Source organism: Aythya marila, assembly GCF_965140915.1.
Source record: "Aythya marila genome assembly, chromosome: 1".
NCBI lineage: Eukaryota > Metazoa > Chordata > Aves > Anseriformes > Anatidae > Aythya > Aythya marila.
This window is the reverse complement of record NC_139042.1, coordinates 97,377,204-97,397,071: the sequence shown is the minus strand read 5'-3', so window position 1 is coordinate 97,397,071 and position 19,868 is coordinate 97,377,204. Positions and strand designations below refer to the sequence as shown.

The 19,868-nt window shown below is 45.2% G+C and overlaps 1 protein-coding gene and 1 long non-coding RNA gene across 4 annotated transcripts in view; one reads left to right on the top strand and one right to left on the bottom strand.

Annotated features, from left to right (window-relative positions):
- Positions 1-8,848, bottom strand: part of USP25 (ubiquitin specific peptidase 25) — a 93,433-nt gene extending 84,585 nt beyond the window's left edge. For all 3 annotated transcript variants that reach the window (XM_082772232.1, XM_082772233.1, XM_082772234.1), the window contains exon 1: positions 8,502-8,848. In XM_082772232.1, coding sequence (XP_082628358.1) covers positions 8,502-8,546 — 45 coding nt within the window. In that variant the 5' untranslated portion in view covers positions 8,547-8,848. The remainder of the gene's footprint in view (positions 1-8,501) is intronic.
- LOC309877855 overlaps positions 1-19,868 on the top strand; it is a 637,773-nt gene that overhangs the window by 518,279 nt on the left and 99,626 nt on the right. The window lies entirely within an intron of this gene.

Here is a 19,868-nt window from a genome sequence, read left to right as displayed (position 1 = left end):
ATACCTATGCACTTTGGAAAGTGTTTTGTTGTGTTTTTTTTTTTCCACTTTGTTTTGTTCTGTTTTTAATACAAAGTTCACTGCCAAGAACTCTGCTCCCATAAGAAATTTATCTTTCATTAATAAAATGAAACTGAACACAAAAGGAAAGCAGAGTAGGAGTCTGTTCTCATCATCTCCTCTTCAGCAAAGAACACCAGGTGCCTGTGCATACCCATCCTTTTCCAGCTGTTCATTTTAAAGCACTCAAACAGCATACACCTGGATGTACATGAGTACTACGTTCAGCTTCCAAACAGCACTTTTTATCCTGGCTTACCACAGTAAAACTCAACTTCTCAAAATGAACTCATAAAAGCATTTTTTTGAAATGGGAACAAAGTCATTTTTGGTTTGAGTATAAGAACAGAGGTCTTCATGACAGATACCTCGCTTTTATTGAACTCGCATAGCTGTGAGAATGGCTACCACAGAAACCATGTGCAAACTCAAGCCTATCATTTATTATTCACCAGAAGTAATAAATGGCTTTAAGTATAGCTACACAGTTCATAAACCAAAACTTTCAAGTCTCAGACACTAATGACAAGTCAACGTCCTGTTTAAATCAAAGGGAACCCTATGGATTATGGGGTACAACACAAGTGAAATTATGACAAATTAATTGGTAGGAAGAAGCCACAGACACATATAATGGCACTATATGATGTGTTAATTTCCACAAATTCTGCCTAGACTGAGGCAAGACATAGGGGTCAATTAAATAGCTATGGATCAAGTCTTTAAAACACTACTGGCTCTCTGAAAAGCTGCTATTAAATGTATCATTTTGTCTACATGTGCTTACTGTAAGACTTAAAAGAAAGAAGTGTGAATATACGCATATGCTTTCACCTGACGGCTAAGAAAATTTTACTCAAGGATGTTATAAGAATAATCTGCATTTGCTTAGAAACTGAACTTTGATAAACTTGACTGTTGCCAATTTGTTGATACGAAATGGGTTAAAACAAATGTTGTGCAGGGTATTAAGTTTTTCGGCAAGAATCTAGCAGTTAAGATAATTCAGAAACCTACTGTAAACAGAAGCATTAAGTTAAAGCAGCGCATCTCTGAAAGAAAAAAAAAAACTATCAGAATTTGCACACGGATATTTCTGCTACTTTATAAAATGTCTTACATACCCAAATTGCTGTCAGGTGTTGTTTCCAGAGCTAACCTAGTTGCACTCCAGCCTTCATCTTATTCACATTGCACCTTGATAGGATGCCACCTCTCTAACACCTGTACTTAGGCGACGTATGTTCAAACTGTGGCAACTCAGTGTTGCCATCTCTCACGACACTGCTGTTTCTGCTCAAGTCCCATCAACAGATAACATCCGCTTTCAGGAAAACCCTCCTGCTGATGGCTTTCAACATTCTCATACATTTCAACCATTTATATCAAAGACAAGCAAAAGTACATAGCTAAGGACAGTTTGAAAACAATAAAAAAATATGATACCTAACTGAAGAAAAAAAAAAAAAGTATTCTTAAATTGCAGGAGTCTGAGTGTAAATAAATTAAATTTTTATACTGCTTGGAATTAGTGATGTTACTAAATATACAGAAAGCAAATCCACAATTACATAGACAAGAAATCACCAGACTTGCTGCAGACACCTGATGTTACTGTAGTGTCTTACTCGTGAAATTGCATGTCAATCTGTCTTTTTCACTACCTTAGGTTCAAATTGTTTCTTCACAGCATTTCTCAGGAATCTCACTATTGACTCAAGTTGTTGCTTAACTTCTAATTCCTATTAAAGCCTAAAACCAGAGACTCTGCACCACATTCACCAGGAAAACTACTACATAGTTTATTACGTTAAAACTACCCCGCTATCAGAGGATACAGCCCCACAGCTATCAGTAGAAGGCAGCATGAGTGCCTCAATCACTCCCAGTGCAGAGTGAGATTTACACTCCCCGTACGCATTTCTAAAAACTGGGATAGTTACCTAGGGCAAAAAGGCAGTACAGACAGGCTCACTCAGAAAGCTGCATGAATACTTTCTTATGATGGTTTGTAGAGTCCTTAGTCAATCTACTGCAAGTTTTGATGACCTAAAGAAATACAAAGCCTGCAATACAATAAGGATGTGGAAATTTTAATGCTGTAAAAATGCAGCATTAAATGGCTGCACTCAGCATGGCACAAATGACAGCTGCTCTCTATTTTACCTACAACCTGGGCTTAAATGCATTGGCACAACACAGCTTATGACAACAATCATTGCCTTTTATTAATGCTGTAATAAATACATTATAAAAATCAGAGAGATACCGTTTGGAACATGTTGTTGCCAAATTAAGAGTTACAACTGTTCACAAAAAGTATTAAGAGATGCTCTTTGCCAACCTGATGCAGAAAACTGGAGGGGAAAAAACAAAAAACAAACAAACAAAAAAATCTTTTCCCTTTGCTTTGCATAAAGCCTGAGTTTGTCCCATTATGCAAGGCATGCCCCAGCTATCCCACTCAGCAATAAACTATCTCAGTAGCTCAGCCTCAGCTTTAAGCTACTTTGTCACTGTATGTTCTTGTATTTTTTTAATAATCCAACAATTTTTAAAAAAGTATATCGGAAAAGCTTCAACTTTACCCTTAGCTTCTATACAACTAAATCCTGTGATTCAGGGCAGTTACTGGCTTCTCACCGTGAGTTCCTCTTGACTGCTCATTAACCAGAACTTTGCACGTACCCTACGAACAGACTCACCACCACCTCTGGCAGAAGTCATGTGCGAGTTGCATGAATTTCCCTGAACTTGGTTAAACTACTGTTAGCTCCAGTCAAATATTTTCCACTCTTGGCAGATAGTGACTTCTTCAAGAGCACACCAGCTGATGAGGTGCAAACCTCACCTAACAGAAGCAGTCTTTATTTCCTAACGGGAAGACGAAGGAAGTTTATCTGGAATTCATCAAATCATCAGCTGTGTTACCATCACAGCCTCTCCTGGGCTGCTGTCTGAAAGCCCTGGCGTGTTGCTCGCCCAGCACTGCTGCTCAGCCAAGCCCAGGGAGGAGAAAACAGCCCCCTGGTGAGAAGCTCAGCACCCTCGAGTTACAGGTGCCTGACTGCTGACGGAAGAACATCAGATTGCCAACTCGGGCATGGGTTTCTGGCAGGGAAGTTTAACACAGAGGAAAGGAGAGGAAAGGAGAGGAAAGGAGAGGAAAGGAGAGGAAAGGAGAGGAAAGGAGAGGAAAGGAGAGGAAAGGAGAGGAAAGGAGAGGAAAGGAGAGGAAAGGAGAGGAAAGGAGAGGAAAGGAGAGGAAAGGAGAGGAAAGGAGAGGAAAGGAGAGGAAAGGAGAGGAAAGGAGAGGAAAGGAGAGGAAAGGAGAGGAAAGGAGAGGAAAGGAGAGGAAAGGAGAGGAAAGGAGAGGAAAGGAGAGGAAAGGAGAGGAAAGGAAAAAACAGACTTTGTTCTGACTCGATGCAATCTTCACCACCCTACATAACCACACTCACTGGAGCAGGAGAACAAGAAAGTGAAAGCACTCGGGACACTTTCGTTTCCCACAACAGCACAGCAAAGCTGCTCTTGCACATCTTTCCAACCCAGGGAAAGCAGGAGAGACCTTCCTGTCTCAGCCCAGGTCCTGGCAAGACAGACACCCACACTCCCCCCATCACTTAGAGTTTTAAGAGCCCTGCTCCATCATAAGTACAAGAAGTCACAACAAAAGCAAAAAGTCATACTTTTAAAGGAATGTATTCCTACATGAAAACATGCAAGAGAAGACACTGCTGCTAAGCTTTCTGTTTATTTTTTCTGCAGAGGAATATCAGGAATGTCACGCGCGGCTCCTAGCTTTTGCCAGACGATGGGCTGGGCACTGCAAATCAGTTCTTCACTACAGAAAGCGGAGAGCAGGAAAACACAGAGGAATCCCAAGAGCACCCACTGGGTGCTGGGTAGCTGCCTGTCCCTGACACTGCTGGGGTGACTTGTGGAGCGGTACGAGCACTGCTCAATTCGGACACCTCGCTGTCGGCTCTGGCCCGTGAAGGCAGACTTGGTCTGGGTCAGGGTATCAGAGCCCAGGATCGTGAGGCTGAACTCTGTCACCCAGCCCAGCCCCTTAAATAACTGAAGTTACAGGCTGAGATTTGCATAAATCAATTGAATAAACTGGTGAAACTTTGGCATGTTCTTTAGACAGGAATAAATGAAGATTTAGTCAAAACCAGAATGGGAATTTTAAAAAAATCATCTTCCCTTCCTTGCTTGTTGTCAGAACACAACCACGACAAACCTGCTGATTTCACTACATCTCCAGTTACATCCAGTTATATCTCCCATGAACACCAACAAATCTCACAGGATCGAAGGGATGTTACTTCCTCCCTTAAGATATCTTTCCAGCCATAAGAGTGCAAGAAAAGCAATTGCTCTGTTATCCTCCCACTTATCTTTACAAAGTACTCTTAAAAAACGTGAAATATTTTGCTAATTTGAAATTCGGGTAATTTGATTTTTGACCTTTTCACAGAAGCTGCTGGGTTGTGCCATCTTTTGTAGTTGCTGCTCAGAGTAGCTGTAAATACTGTCTTAGGGTTATCCTAAAGACCCTGTAGGAAGTAGCGAAGATATTTTAAACTATTACAGAAGGTTAACAGAAAAATGTATAAACCTTAAATATTCTCAAGTAGTATTTTCCTTTCAAAGTGTGGACCACAAGATATTTAAAGATGTTATTTCAGACAGACGATAATGATAATAGTATAGTTGTAAACTCCTGCTACCACTACCAAATTATTGAACATTTGTGAAAGGTTTTCTAGAAGGCAGCACGTTTTAAGCTGCTACTAAAGGTTTCAGATCCATAGCACATTATACTAATATAACACAAAAATGTCCAAGATTCAAAAAACTGCATAGCTACCAAAGCAACAATAATTAAAACTGCCCACACACTCCCACCGAAACGCACCGGCGCATTCCTAAAATTGGAAGGTATTTAGCATACCTTTCTGAGGAGAGCTTGCAAAATTGTGTCACTGGTCTTTGCACAGGAGTCTATGTGGAAGGTGTAACTACATATATATGACGGGTTTTATGAACTTCTTTTTTAATTATGTGACAATACAATTAGATCTGAAACTGTGACTCGATGGCACTCCATATAATTATTGCAAACTATATAGCTGTTGGTGCAAACACGATCAGCAAACCAGTCTGGTTATTTCCCACTCTCCGTCCAAAGGAGGCATTAAAACTTCCAGTGCCAGCCAAAGCAGGTGTAGCTCCCATATTCCAGCCCTGCATGGCTAGCTTGCCTGCCACACAAACAGCCCAAACATGGGCAGCCTGCCCAGGGGGAGACACGTAATCCGGCCCCATTTCACGGCCCAGGGCGCCCTTCTCAGACGCAAGAGGACGCCTGTGTCTCGGCCCCAGGCGAGATGGGCTCTGGACACAGGACGAGCGCAGCAGCCCAGCAGCCTACAGCCCCATGAGTCCGTCAGCAACCCCAAACTCAGACGACGAGAACACCAAGGTTGTAAGGTTGTACGTCTCCCAGTAAGGTTACCACCTACCAAGGTGAGAACGCAGCATGACTGCCACATGCTTCCCACGAGCACCAAATGCTGGGGGGGCATTTGTGAGATCTGTGAAATTTCTGTGAGATCGCCTCCTGCCACTGAGAACTGCAGAGCCATCGCCGCCTCAACTGTGGGAGACGTGCGGCTGTGTCACCCTCTGCACAATCATCTATCGCTGCATTAAGAAGCCAGTGACTATGCTTTCAGGAAAGAAAAGCTGCCATTGCCATATTACTAACAGTCTTTCAATAAGCACATCAAATATACAGGTTATGCAAAGCAGAAAGGCACCTGCCAGCTAACAGAGTTTTCTCTGAAATACCCCCTCCCCCCCCAAAAAAAAAGACCAAAGAAGAGAGAAAGCGAACAGTGTTAGACCTTGCTTAATGCCATGCATTATTTCTAGTGGTAAATATCCTCAAAGGTTTGCGCTTCTTTAAAAAAAAAAAAAAAAAGCTGTGCTGATACACCTAACTTTATTCCACTACTCCTGTGATTAGACTGCCAATATAGTGCTGAATCACAGGTCTGAAATAACAGTGGGTGTGGGAAACGAAAGGACAGAGAGAACAGGCCTGGAATCCACGCACCAACCAGCACTCAGTCTTCCTCCTAAGGCACTGGCACTCGATAACACACAGAGCTCAGGGGCCTGCTACCATTCACCCCCTAAAACCCAGTTTCTGCAGTCTGTTGTTACGAGCTGGCTGTCACAGTGATTACACATTAGGGCTGAAACACGTATGACCTCTCCACACTGCTTTTTTCCAGTTACTAGAAAGTCACCTTCCCCCCGCCCTCTGTCTAAAGGGCACGGACCTGGCAAAGGGGCACAGCAAGGGCGTCAGCCTGTAACTGCGTTCAAGCACCCTGGGCTCCACAGAAAGGTTATCGATAGCCTACAAGCCCCCTACAACATTACAGAACCACACAAGAGTCGAGAGCAATGAGAGTATCGTGACTAATTTGCTTCAGGAGATAAATGGCTAGCTTTAACGAGGAGTCAAGATGACCACTAAACATAAAAGAAAGAATGTCTTTTGAACTGGTCCGGATTCTTTAACTACAAACTGAAGACAGCTTCAGCGGGAGGGGGGCTGTTTGTACTTAGAGCACTTATTAACAAAAATCTGCTTCGCCCAGTGCTGTTGAAGCTTGACACATACTTCCTGTATGACAGAAAGACAACATCTGATGAACAATGTTGGGAACCACAGCTCTGAATAAGGTATGCTGGTGACTCAGACATCTCTTAGAAATCCAATATATTTCTGTTTGCGTGTGGTTTCTTCACGCTAACAGAAAACAATCATGACAAACTTTGAGGTCTGCAGAACAAACTCTCTTTATTTGTAGAGCATGGGATTTTCTTCTTTTGAGGGAAGAAGATGAGCTAGTGGCATGGCAATCTCTCCAACCATGCATCAGTCCACTGTGCTTTCAAGATCTTTTTTAATGAAAATAAGCTGAAAAACGTCGAAGTTTGTCAGCCAGTTAGTTATTTGTTAGCCTCACTACGCAACATGACACTCACTTTGGAGTCAAATAGCATTTTTTGTAAAACGTTCTCAAGGTTGTTTCCCCCTCCTCCAGCATGCGATTGAGGATAAAGTAGATAATAAGAAGTTTCAGATAATAAAACAATCAGATGATTCAACGGAAACAAATCCCTAGCACGAGAGAAGTTTGCCATGCTATACAATTTCTGGGGGTACTTAGAGAAGTAATGATCACACGTGGAGAAATTTCAATGTTAGAAGTCTCAAACTGACTTCATTCTTTGCTCCGGTACGGATTACCAGGTGACCTGTAAGATTCGATCCCCAACCGCTCTGTAAACTCAGTCTTGAAACTGAAGTAATCCTGAACTACTGACCTACAAGCAATGGTTTAACTGCAAACTGTAGCATTTCTTCTTCAGTACTGCTGACAGACCATCCAAGCCTTGACAAGCGCCCAGCAAGTATTATGTAACAGAATATCTGATACAATAATTAGGGGATATTTAAGTAAACCATCAACAACGCTGTGAAAAAAAAGAAGGTCCGGTTACTCAGGAGAGCGGCTGGACCAACATCAGCAAGAAGCGAAGTGCTTAAACACAGAAGATACAGCACGGGCCCTTGCAGCAAACGCCTGCCACGTGCGTCTGTCAGCGCACATCAGTCGAAATCAGGACTGACTAAGGACTGAAATTGCCTGATTTTGACGAGGAGACAAAAATCGGTCCTTCAGCCCTTGCTGTCCCACAAAAATCAGCGCTTCCCAGGGTGCCAGCACGCTCGCCTGTCCCTCCAAGCGGGCTTCTCGAGCGCGGTGTGCCGCCCTGCCCGGCTCACACCTGCACCGCCGCTGCTCCGCTGACCCACAGCTCTCGGACCGCTGCCATTCAACTTCCTCACCGCCCGTGCCAGTGCAAACACACCTCCACCACCGCACGGAAACATCACGTGCCGCTAAAAATACACGCATATAGGGAGGGAAGAGGGGGCACCCCCGTGCCGCAGCCAGGACAGCAGCAGACACCTTCGGGGAAAGGGAAAGCGGCCGCGCGGCTCAACCCCCGGCTTCCCCTCCCCGGGCGGCGGGGAGCTGCCGGAGGTGTCCATTTTCGAGCAGGCTCTGGCTTCTCACCAGCTCCCGGCCCGGGCAGCGGCCGGAGCAGCGCAGCGCAGCGCAGCCCCCCCTCGGCCCCGCTCCCCGGCCGGGCCCCGCACGCCCGCTGCCCCCCCCCCCCACCCGCAGCCCCCTCGCGCCCTTCCCTCCGTTCGCCCTTGGGCCGGGGAGCGGGGGGAGAAGTTCCCCGAGGCCGGCGCAGGCCCGGGCGGGCAGGGCAGGGCAGGGCAGGGCCGGGCTGTGCCGAGCCGAGCCGGGCCGGGCCGGGCCGTGCCGTGCTCTCACCTTGGCGGCGCCGCCGGGCTGCAGCACGTTCTGCTCCACCGTCATGGCCCCCGCGCGGCTCCCGGCTGCGCACCGGGCTCGGCGGGAGGCGGCTGGGCCGGGCCCGGGCTGGGCGAGCGGAGCCGGAGCCGGAGCCGGAGGAGGCGGCGGGGCGGGAGGAGGGGCGGGAGGGGGAGCCCGAGTCACCGCCAGGCGGGCGGGCCGCCGAGCCGGGCGGCCGCCATGGGGCAGCGCCGATCCGCTCAGGCCCCGCTGTCACTCCCCGCGGCCCCGCCGCCGCACAGCGTTGCCGGGAGCGCCGCCGGCTCCGCCCTCGGCACGGCGCCGCCCCGAGCACCTGCCCCGGCGCCCGGGCACCCCTCGCCCGCCGCCGCCGCCGCCGCCGCCGCCCTCCTCCCTCCGCCCTCCTCCCCGGCCGGTGCCTAGCGGGCAGGGGCGGCGGCGCTGCCCGCTTCGCCCGCCTCCATCTTGGCGGCGGCGGCGCCCAGCCCCCGGGGGCCGGCGGGGCAGCCGGGGGAGCGCCCGGGGGGACACCCGGGGGGACGCCCGGGGCCGGGGGAGGCGGCGGCGGCTGCCCGGGGGGCTCCCGGGCCCCGGGGCGGCCCCGCTGCCGGCGCTTCCCCGGCAGGCCGCCGAGTGTGCTTGATGGGGGGGGGGGGGGTGGTTAATGAAGCGCTCCGCCGCTAGTAACGCGGGGAAGGGTTCGGATCCCAGCGTTGTGGAACGGCGTTAAAAAGGGGTGGATGATGGCTTCTCTGTTCCTGTTCTCCCCCCAGCCTGTGCAGCCGAGATAAGGAGCAAGAAGAGAGTTTCGGGCGTCCTCGCAGCCAGGGAGAGCCCGTCCTGGAGAGCTGGGGCCGCCCGGACCCGCTGCCCCCCTCACGCCATGGGATGGGGACCGGGCGGGGCTGGGGCTGCCCCTGCCGCTTCCCCGCCGGCCGGGCCGGGCCCTGCTGCTGCGGCAGGGACGGGCCCTCAGGCCTGCTCCACAGCCACCGGCAGGGCTGTGGAATAGCTGCAAAATCAGCCTGCTGCCCAAAAAAAAAGGTCTCACAAATTTCTGCAGCACCTGGTTTGCTTTGGTTGCTGCGTGGCTAAGATGCACTTGAATTGAACCAGGGTAACGGGAAGGACCCACCCCACGTGCTGGATCGCCTGTAGGTTGTATGGCAGCCGAGCGCCAGGTAGGTTTCCCAAGGCAGGGAAGCCTGTTCTGTAGGAACAGCTCTGGGGAGCAGCGTGCTGCTGCTAAACACTACATAACTCAAACTAGACCTGCAAGCCTGATGCAATGAAATGAATTGTGTCTACTCGCAATTCAACACGCAGAGCCTTTTACGACTCAGTAATTCAATTCCTCCCCCCAAGTAAAGTGAGATTACCAGGTAATAACTTCACTGCAAGGCCTTGGTCTTCAAGAAAAACACCAGTTTTTGCACAACTCAGGACAACCTGCAAACACTGCCTTAATTCACTGTAGCTTCAGAGCAGGAGATGTTGCAATTTGATCAATATTTGCTCTTCTAAGGTTTGGTGCTCATAGATTGTATCGGTTTTAATGGTTTTGCCTTTTATGCTGCAATATACAATGTAATTTTTAAAATTGATGTTCCCAAATAGTTTATCGTGCAAAAGGCAAGATACTATGAAGATAATATAATGAGATCAGGAATGGTTGCAAATTACTTTTCGGGGAATAGCCAGAAATTCTCTCTCCTTAGACTGATAGCTACATGTGAGATTGCTAACAGCAGGAGTTTATCACGTTCTTTTTTTTTTTTTTTTTTGGTTTTTTTTTTTTTTTAAAAAAAAAAAAAAAAGTTTTCTATTGCACTGCTGTGCCAGAGTGCTAGACCAATTTCTCTGTCCTCTTCCAAAAGAGTCATGCTTTTTCTCATGCTCTTTTCCAGCTTCTTGTAACACTGTGTTTTTGGGGCATGCTACACGACTCATGTTCAGATAGTTTTCACCAAAGGTATTGCTTATATTCTTCGAAAATATTTGCTTCAATGTAGCATTAAAAAAAAAAATTATCTTGAAATAATTCATGTGTCTGTCTGAGTTTTATTTAACTGAATGGAAAGAGCTTCCCCAACAGATAAAATGGGTCCAAAAAGAAAGTGTTGAAAAGAAATTTTACTTTTTGTCCAATTTACCTCAAACCAGGATAGAATGACAAAGTATGAATTTCCATTAAATTCCTTCCCTTTTCTCTACACACACCCTGAGTTCAAAAATAGACAAAACAAACAACAACAAAGCTAACACTTTTAAGGGCTCCTTCCTGCTCCACTTCCTTTATGAAGAAAAAAAAAAAAAACACAAAACACAGATGAGCAATATACTTCTGAGACAGGGATTTGAAATGCTGACACAATCTGAGCTATAGTCATGCAAGGTATGGTTCTGTAGTACGTAGAGTATTGCTGGAAAGCAAGTGGAGTTGAGATTCATGCTCTATTCGCAGCACAAGTTCTGTATCATGAGTATATTCAGCACAAAATTGCCTTTTATACTTTGTCAGAAAACAGTAACAATTTTGTCAGGGCCACAGTTTAGAAAGAGCTCTTGACTTGATGATATTAGTACTCCTTAGTATCTATAATACAGCAAAGACCTATTATTTTCATAAATTAAACAAGAAGGTATCTTGGTTTCTAGGGATCCAGTCCTTAATTCCTTTTCTGCCTTCAGATCCCATTGGAACCCGGATTCATTTGGTGTGTGCAGCAAAGAATTCAGCATGACAACTTGAGGTCCACAAGCTGTCACACCTGCGGTGTTGCTGCACAGTAAAAACCATGCAGGAGGCTTGTTCATTTTTTTTATTTATGTAATTTCGTCTAATCTCTGACATCACGGTACCCATAACATGTTGTTTCTGAGGTGTGCCACCTTAACAAGGAGCCCAGTCTTAAAATTCTGAGCTCCTATTGCTAGTCTGCAGAGATCATTTAGCTGTCACACTTCCAGAGCTGCAAGCGTTTTCTTGCTACTCTTATTGATGACGCTAGCACACAGAAAGAGAAGTGATTGTAAAGGGAAGTTTTTGCTTCACAGAAAAATGAAGGCTGCGTGATCACATTTGCTTATGAATCTCAAGAGATTAACTGTATTTGTTCTTTTTTTAACCCTTCCTGTTCCTTATACTGCTGGTTACAAGCAGGGCAGTATACCTTAATGCACCTTTAATATCTTAAATAGTATAAGCCATAGCTATATATGGCTTTTACTTCCAGGATATTACTATCCTGGAAGTTCATCACATCTCCACCTAGTTTCTCTTCATCTTTTACACGGTACAGTGGTTAAACATTTGGCAAACACGTTGCACAGTCTCTCGGTGTAGTCCTCACATCCAGCTGCCTGCTCCCCTCTGCAAGGCTGCCCCCATTTACACGCCCTCTCCACCAGCCCCCGTGGAGAGCAATCCACCTGAAAAACAGCTGCAGCTCCACCACCCTGAACCGGTTGTTTTTCTGCTAGATGGCTTCCCCAAAATGGTTGACTGGCTGCTGCCCAAACTGCTGTGCCAGCCCAAAAGAGAGGGTGACACAGGCTCAGCGGCAGAACATGTTAAGCTTTGCTTCACCTATTTCTGAAACCAGCAAGTGAGCATGCCTTTCTGCACACCGCCTGCTGGACGCAAACTGTGTTCCTGCTCACAATTCTCATGGTCTTCCCGTTTTTATGAATAGAGAAGAGAACCCCAGCCAACCACAAAACACTTTAGCACATTTAATTGTATACAAAGATCATGTACAAGAAGAATCAACTCATTATTTCCCCTGGTTTTCAATAGGCTTGTTTTTGTCTTTAATTAAGTGCATCATTTATTTAGGATTTTAATTATGTTGTGGCTACATTGGTTACAGTTGGGGAAGTGCAAGTCAGGACTTCTTGGTTTTCTTCTCCCAGATCTGTAACCTGTTATATCGGCCTTGAGAAGGCACTGCTATAAAACAGTAAATGCTGTAAGCATGCAGCTTCTGTAATTAACCCTAGAGAAGGCGTTCTCTAGGTCTGCATGTATAAAACCTACTCTGAAACACTTTTACTTGCACCTTTTTTCTTTGCAGTAAGTAGTTCAGCCACCTGAAACAAAAACTCAAGAAGCTTTTTAAGCGTGACACCTTTTAAACCATAATTTAACAATTACTCTCTGTGTCATTGGTGACTGTTCAAACATTGCTTCTGTGCTTGCAAAATCTTATGTTGGTTATGCTCTGGGAGAACCAAAGTGAAAGCTAACCAACACTGTAGCTTAGGTCAGAGGGCAATCATTAACCGAAGGCCCTTCGAAAATCTGAAAGCCCTTTGAAAACCTAAAAGCAAAGCTAAAATTATATGAATGTAGGTTTTGTTAATGTTCCATATTCCATGGTTTATGTATTTTAAATTTAAAGATTGCTCACATTCAGGTTGCTTCTAGACAGCAGCTGCCTATTCATGTACCTCCCAAAAGTCAGATGCTACATTCAAAACAAACAAAGAAACAAAAAAGTGAGGTTTAAAGTACTAAGTGCATGTAACTGCAGCTGAATTCCACTGAAATTATGGATTCTCAGAGAACCTGAGAACCTGGTTCAAGTGCCTTACATTTAACCTTAGCCATCTTCACATTTTATTTACTTTCTTGACCACACTTGCGCGTTGATCATATATTTCACACAGCTTTCCTGAGAGGCAATAAGTTTTTTTCCTACGTGGCTAAAGGTAATTTAGAGCTCAGCAACGAATAGTAGTCCTTCCACTAGGCATTACCCATCATTTATCAAGCAGTGGAAAGTTTCACAACTTTTCCCTAAAAGGCTTCTTTCTGTCATTGAAAAGGTAACTCATTTAAAGAAAAACATTTCACAAAAAGTTACTATCTCCACTGAATTACAAATTCAATGACAATAAATAATACAAACATAATATACATACTACTAAAATAATAATAACCTAAATGTAAAATAATAATTAAAAAATAAAAAAACTTTCTTAAACTTCACCTAATGATTCTTTCCAATGTTTAGTTTGAAAGCTTATTGGCTCAAATATTTACAATGTTTAGCATTATAAATGTGTAACACTCATATTCCAGGTCTAAGCAAATTATTTTGGATTTCAAAATAACTAAGCCAGTTATGCAGAAAATTCTCTTCTTTCTTATTTATTTATGTATTTATTTATTTAGAATATATTTTTTCAAATGGCAGAACTTCCTGCCAGATAAAAAAGTCACATTATTATATTCCATTCATCCAAGTGCTTACTGAACATAATGATAGCCTATTGTCCCTCCTGGACAAGTTTCCCATGCACGCAGAGGTGTACATACATGTACTCTTCCTTAATTAAATAATGAAAGACAATTGTTTCATTAGCCAATGACCTTAACATTCAATGGCCTACATGGATAAGCAAGGTTGCTCTCCATCCTGTAATCCGCAGGTAAAAGTAGAAGGCAAGGCTGATGGGACTAGTACAAAATTTACATTTTTTGCTTCCTGTCACTTTTTGTTGCCTGTTTGTCTTATTACCCATTAACTGTTACTCAGGGGTAGGGAGGTGAAAGGACCCACAGCACTGACATGCAATATGTCTCCTAGGTTTTATGTACTCAGTTCTTAGGGTGACATCAAAAATCTTTAGGTAGTGACCACATCTCCCTGCCCTAGGTATGGAAGGGATTTAGAGGAGATCTACATCACACAGCAAACTCTGACTCTCTAGATTGCCGAAAGAGTTGCATGCCTAAAATCCTTCCCCTACCATGGACTGGGAAGCCACTTGTGGGCCGGTGGGAAGGAAGCTGCCCCAGATCGGGATTCATGTTTCACAGCTCACGCTTAATGATTCATCCTCACGTCCCACCGCGCCACTTCCCATCGCAGCACAGTCTGCAGCCTCCTTATCTGGATGCTCTTCTGCAACGAGGAAATGCCAACTCCAAACCCTTGCTGGTGTAGGAGGGCAGAGCACCCACATCTTCCATCTCCTGGGAGAGGACTCTAAACACTAAGAGATTAAATAAAGAACAAACATTATTGCCACCTCCTTTCACAGGCTGTATTTTTCACGTAAGCACCAAGGCTGCTGTGTGTCATGTTGATTCATTCCTGCCAGCGTGCTCCAAGCATACCTACCAGTGGTCGCAGGAAAGATGAACCGGGGAACACCTCTTCCCGTTTGGGAAAGCTGCCAGGCACTCAGCCTGGGCAGGATGGACACACATCGCAGAAACAGATCTTCCTGGCACTGAGGAGACAGTACTGGTTAAAAGCTAGGTGGGACATTTGATTTTTTTTTTCTTTTAGATCTATACTTTCAGTCAATCCAACTGTAGACAGAGAGCTTTTTATAGAACATGGCAGGATGAGCAAAAAGTTCATTGCGTTCAACTCTTAGCAACATCCACAGCAATCTGGACAGGCCTCACAAATGACCATAGCCTCCATTGCAAGACACGATTATAGATTTTTGTCCAAGGAAACAAAAAAAAAGGACAAAATAGGCTTTTAGGATTTATAATGTTTTAGGGTGTTATAGGAGTTTTGTAGCATAAATTTTTATATCCTCAGCTCAGAGTTTTATTGTTCTTGTTGCTTTTTTTTTTTTTTTTTAATTTGTACTTCTCAGTCTGCATTACACAAAAGTACTCACTATCCAGTCTAGGTGCAGTCAAATTGTCACTTATTTTTTTTTCAAACAACTGCAAAATTACTTATTTTATATCACCTGAGAAGTTTTCTCACTCATAGCCATTTGTCCACGTGTCCTTCATTTTCTTGAGTAAGTGTCAGTTTGGTTTGTAACTTATTGCCGACTGTAAGATAGTGTTTGTAAAAATTCAAGTAGATGTGAAACACTATTGAAATGTGTGTGATTGGCTCCTGTTGTCTCATATTTTTTTACCTGTATGTAGAAATTCTTTTTTTTTTTTTTTTTTTTATATGCAATAACATATTCTTCATGCTATTTCAGTGACCGATGGTGTCTGACCACACTTACTGACTGCCACAATAGCAGCTTTGTAAGTCAGAGGGCATCCAAGAAAATCAAACCAAATACTTGTTCTTCCTTTCTTGTCATGGTTTTAACCAACAAGCCTGGTTCACTTAAATTGTACAGAACAACGCTGATTGTTACAGACCATTTTCACATCTCTGCCACACTTGACATGTTTTATGTGGGCACAGAGTTCATTTGGCCGAATAAAAAGTTACCATTTTAATAATTTGTATTGGGAAGGTTACCTACCAGAAGGAAAGAAGAATAAAGTCTTTAATCAATGTAAAATGGCCCTTTAAAAGCCTCCCTGCTCCCCTCAATCCACTCACAGCACTGCCAAGGTTGCTGCCAGCAGTCGCTCTGGCCACAGCTGTAGGGCAGCCTCTAAACAGGCCTGCAGTGGTGTTCCCTGTGCGCTCACGCGAGGGACGATGTTGGACCCCAAGAGTGCAGCTGGTACCACAAAATCTGTCACTTTATGTATCCTAATGAGATTTCCAGCCCCACTTGTGCTGGACAGACCAAGTGAAAGCAAAGCCATTTAATATATGGAGCATTTAAAGCTGATCTTGTCAGCAGAGTCGACTGTGACTGTTCCTCGTCACGTTTGGTAAAGAGCAGTGAAAGCCACCTAAGAGCACGCTCAGCTTAGTGACCTTCAGCACTGCAGCATCAGGAGCGGACCCAAAGCCTTTAAATGTTAAAACATGAACAGCTGGGGTGAAACATAAGACTGAAAGGGAGACACATTAGATAAACTGGAGCCTGATGAGATGAGATGGGGTCATAAATTGTGTTAGTCATACTGCGTGACACATGATCTCCCGTGGCACTTGCTTCTCAGTGGAGGCTTTAATTGAGGATCCTTTGTGCCGTGCTTGGAAGAATATTTACCAGGAAGCCTGTTAAAACTTTATTCAGCTCATTACACTATTACACACTTGTTACATCTTATCAAGGAGAGCCTTCCTGGGGCCAGCCCTGGTGGCGTGAAACTCAGCCTTTGTAGAGGCAGGAGGAGGTGTTGCAGCCCAGAGGACACTGCTGCACCACTCAAGCAATGCTAATTTGGAAAGGGAAGGAAGCATCCATGACTTAAAGTGGAAACAGGACTGAGGCAATCAGTCCAAAACAGGACATCAGGCAATGCCCTCAGGGGATGCAGTGGTCTCATCTGTCTTTGTCTCAGAAACACCAGGTACCTACTGACAGTGAGAGCTGGTCTGACAGCAGTCCCTGTACTTTGCACTGAGGCACGCTGTACTTGCATGTACTCTGTGATTTAAAACAAGCTCAATATTATATTCCAGAAAATTGATGAGGCAAGAAAAACTCCAAAGACAAAAACCAAAGGGAAGTGTCTATTGTAAAAATGGACAAAATGATGACAATAAAATAGTCACGTGAAGCAGGTGCGGATAAATCACCTAAGCATGAAGGCAGAGGCAAATGAGAAGCTTTTCAAAGTGTAGCAGATCACCATTACTGGTCGGAGAAGTTTCATACATTGAGAGGTCCAACTAGAAAACAGTGTCAGAGCTATCTGTCCTGATGGCTCCCTGTTTTAATTAGCCCAGGCTGGGAGATGGCATGGCTGAAGGGTACAAGGAGCACTAACTGCAGAAGGACACACGCAGCAGCAAGGAGGAGCTGCAGGAGGATGGCAATGGGCACTGCGGGTGCACCAGGCTTCGTGCCCTTGGTAACGCAGCCCACAAGCAGGCAGCATCTCAGCTCCTCCCCTGCTCCGCGAGCCTTTCCAGAACAACGCTTCATGGTGTGCTCTACTGGAAGTGTGAGCTGCACGCACGTGATGACAGAGCGAGACAAACAGGGCGAGACACAAAGTTCCCCATCCCTCCTAATCTACATCTGCAATAAGGTGAGAAGTTCAGGCAAACAAGCCTTACATGGTATGGTGGTGGTTTGTTGTTGTTGTTTTTTTGCTTGATTTTATTTCAGATGCATGGTAAAAGGAATTCAAACCATTTTCTATTATAGGGTACTCTGTTCTTCACAGAAAAGAGACATGGATTGGTGTAACTGGCAAATGAAACACATCTCAGCTAAAGGCATCCCTTTCCTCAGAATCCATGTTGCTTTATTTGATCCATTCAGATTTCCTTCTTAAAGCCTCCTCTGCATTTGGAAGTGGCCTAAACCTAGACTCATGAACGATACGGCTCCATTGACAGGCACATCCCTGAGGCTTTCAGAGGTGACCAGGAGAATTACCAAGGGCCAACTGAGACTCTTACCTGGCAGACTCACTACTCTCTCTTCTCTCTTGTGGAGCTTGGCCTCACAGCTCGTCACTGAGCCTGTTGCATCGCTGTCTCTGACAAGAGCTAGTACTCATTCATTTCCTTCCCAGCTGCTTACAACTGCAGATCTTTCAAAACGTGTCTTCCCTTTGCTAGCCCTGCCAGACAGGCATCCTTATGACAAAGCAGGAAAAGACAAACTAAGGAAGTAGATTATATCAGCTCATCTATTATTACTTCTTAGGAAGTTGCAACACCTTCTGGTTCTGACACAGACATTACTGCAGCAGCCTCATCACATCAGACACCTCTCTGACGGCATTTCAAAATGCAGGCCATTACAAGCAGGCTCACTGCACCAATGAGGTAAGGGAGCTTTGGGTATGCAACCTGCAGAGTGGTGTCCTCCTCCCTCCCCTTCTAAAAGGCGGTTGCATTCTTGACCACAGTGCTGTAACTTCAGCTCCCCAGGAAGCCTGCAAGAAGACACACATTGTGGCACGCGAGCAGAGAGCAGATATTGCTGCCGTGGCTGGAGCAGCCCTGCTCCCTCTGTCTGCAGCAAGGAGCTGACACCCCATGCCACAAGACCAGTTCTGCTCACCAGGAAAGGAAGAAATGGGATGAACTGGGTGAGAACCACAAATACCAGCACTGTTGCTGGTCGAAAACTTCCTACTTGGTTCCAAGTTTAGAGTGAGAGATTAACAAACCTGAGCTATACACCAGCTAAGGTAACATCAGAGTCTCTAAATTCAGATTTCGTACCTTGCCATGAGAAAAGCTGCAGCAGAACTGCTGTCATGTTGCCATATAGTGTTCATATAGTCAGGAACTTTTCCTATAACTCCACTTGATTGTTTCAACACAGAATATCAAGAATAATGTTAAAAGGGAAAAAACAAGAGGTCCACTCCCAACATTAAACAATTCATTGCACAAGGATAGATTAACTTGTAATTTAAGACAGCTCTCCAGCTATTCCAGGATGGTGGCAGTAGCTTGTTTGAAAAAATTGTATTTTCTGACTGTGTGCATATGTTATGTTGCCATTTAGGTGGTGCCACTCCTTGCATACAATTTACTTTGCATAATTACAGGCAGTTTTGCAAAATATTTATTTGTATTCTTTGGTGTCGGCATACCAGATAGTTTTTCATTTGCTTGAGAACGTTTGTAGTAGCCTTCTGTTGTAGCTGTTTGAACAGGGCTAAGGATTGACTTTTGCAATACCATGGAAAAAAAGTGTACAAATCTTTGCAGACTCAGACCACAGAAACATACTCATGACAGAATGAGTGACAGTTTAAGGTTCCAAGCCTTTCTTCTGCTTCTAAGCCCTTCACAAGTTGTTACCACTTGTTTGTCACGGCCAGACATCCCCACAGAAGAGCAGCTGGCTGGGGCTGTTCGTGCATGCCTCAGATGCAAAGTCCAGCAATCTTCTTTAAAGTGCTGATGAAAGTCAGTCTGTGCTAAGACAGCAGACTTTGCGCTGAGGTGTGCAGGTGTTCCATCCTGCCCAGCCAGCTGCGGGAGGCGATGCCTATAAAAGAGGGACAGAACAAACAGCTGCAGGGGCTGTGTCTCAAGCAATCCCAACTCAGCTTGCCAGACTGTCTCTGTCCATGTCCCTGGACCGAAAGAGTGGGTAAACTGCTTTGTTCAAGGAAAAAACATGAGTGTTATGCACAACAGTGTGCTTGCAGTACAGGTGAAGAAAACCTGCGAATTCTCCCATTTCCAAGCAGAATAAATCATTGGGGAAATTCTGATTCATTGAATTCACTGCATTTATTTTACAATACCTCAGGTTTGGTGGACTTCTGAACCCAAGGCAGAGTTCTGGGGAAGCCTTTGCACAGTTACTGCAGGCAGCTGAGAGCATAAGAAGTCCTCTGAGCTTTGTGGTTGTGCATCAGAGCCACCAGCTGAGATGATTAAAGAGAGCAGGCGTGTTTGCACAGTGCATAGAGGCGCTGGAGCTGCAGGCAGCGTCTCGGCCTCAGAGCAGCGCGGTGCCAACGAGCACAGTAGCTCGTGTGCATGCTCCCAGAGCGCCCTGCCGCGCTCATGCGGCTAGACCGATGGCACCATGCTGCGA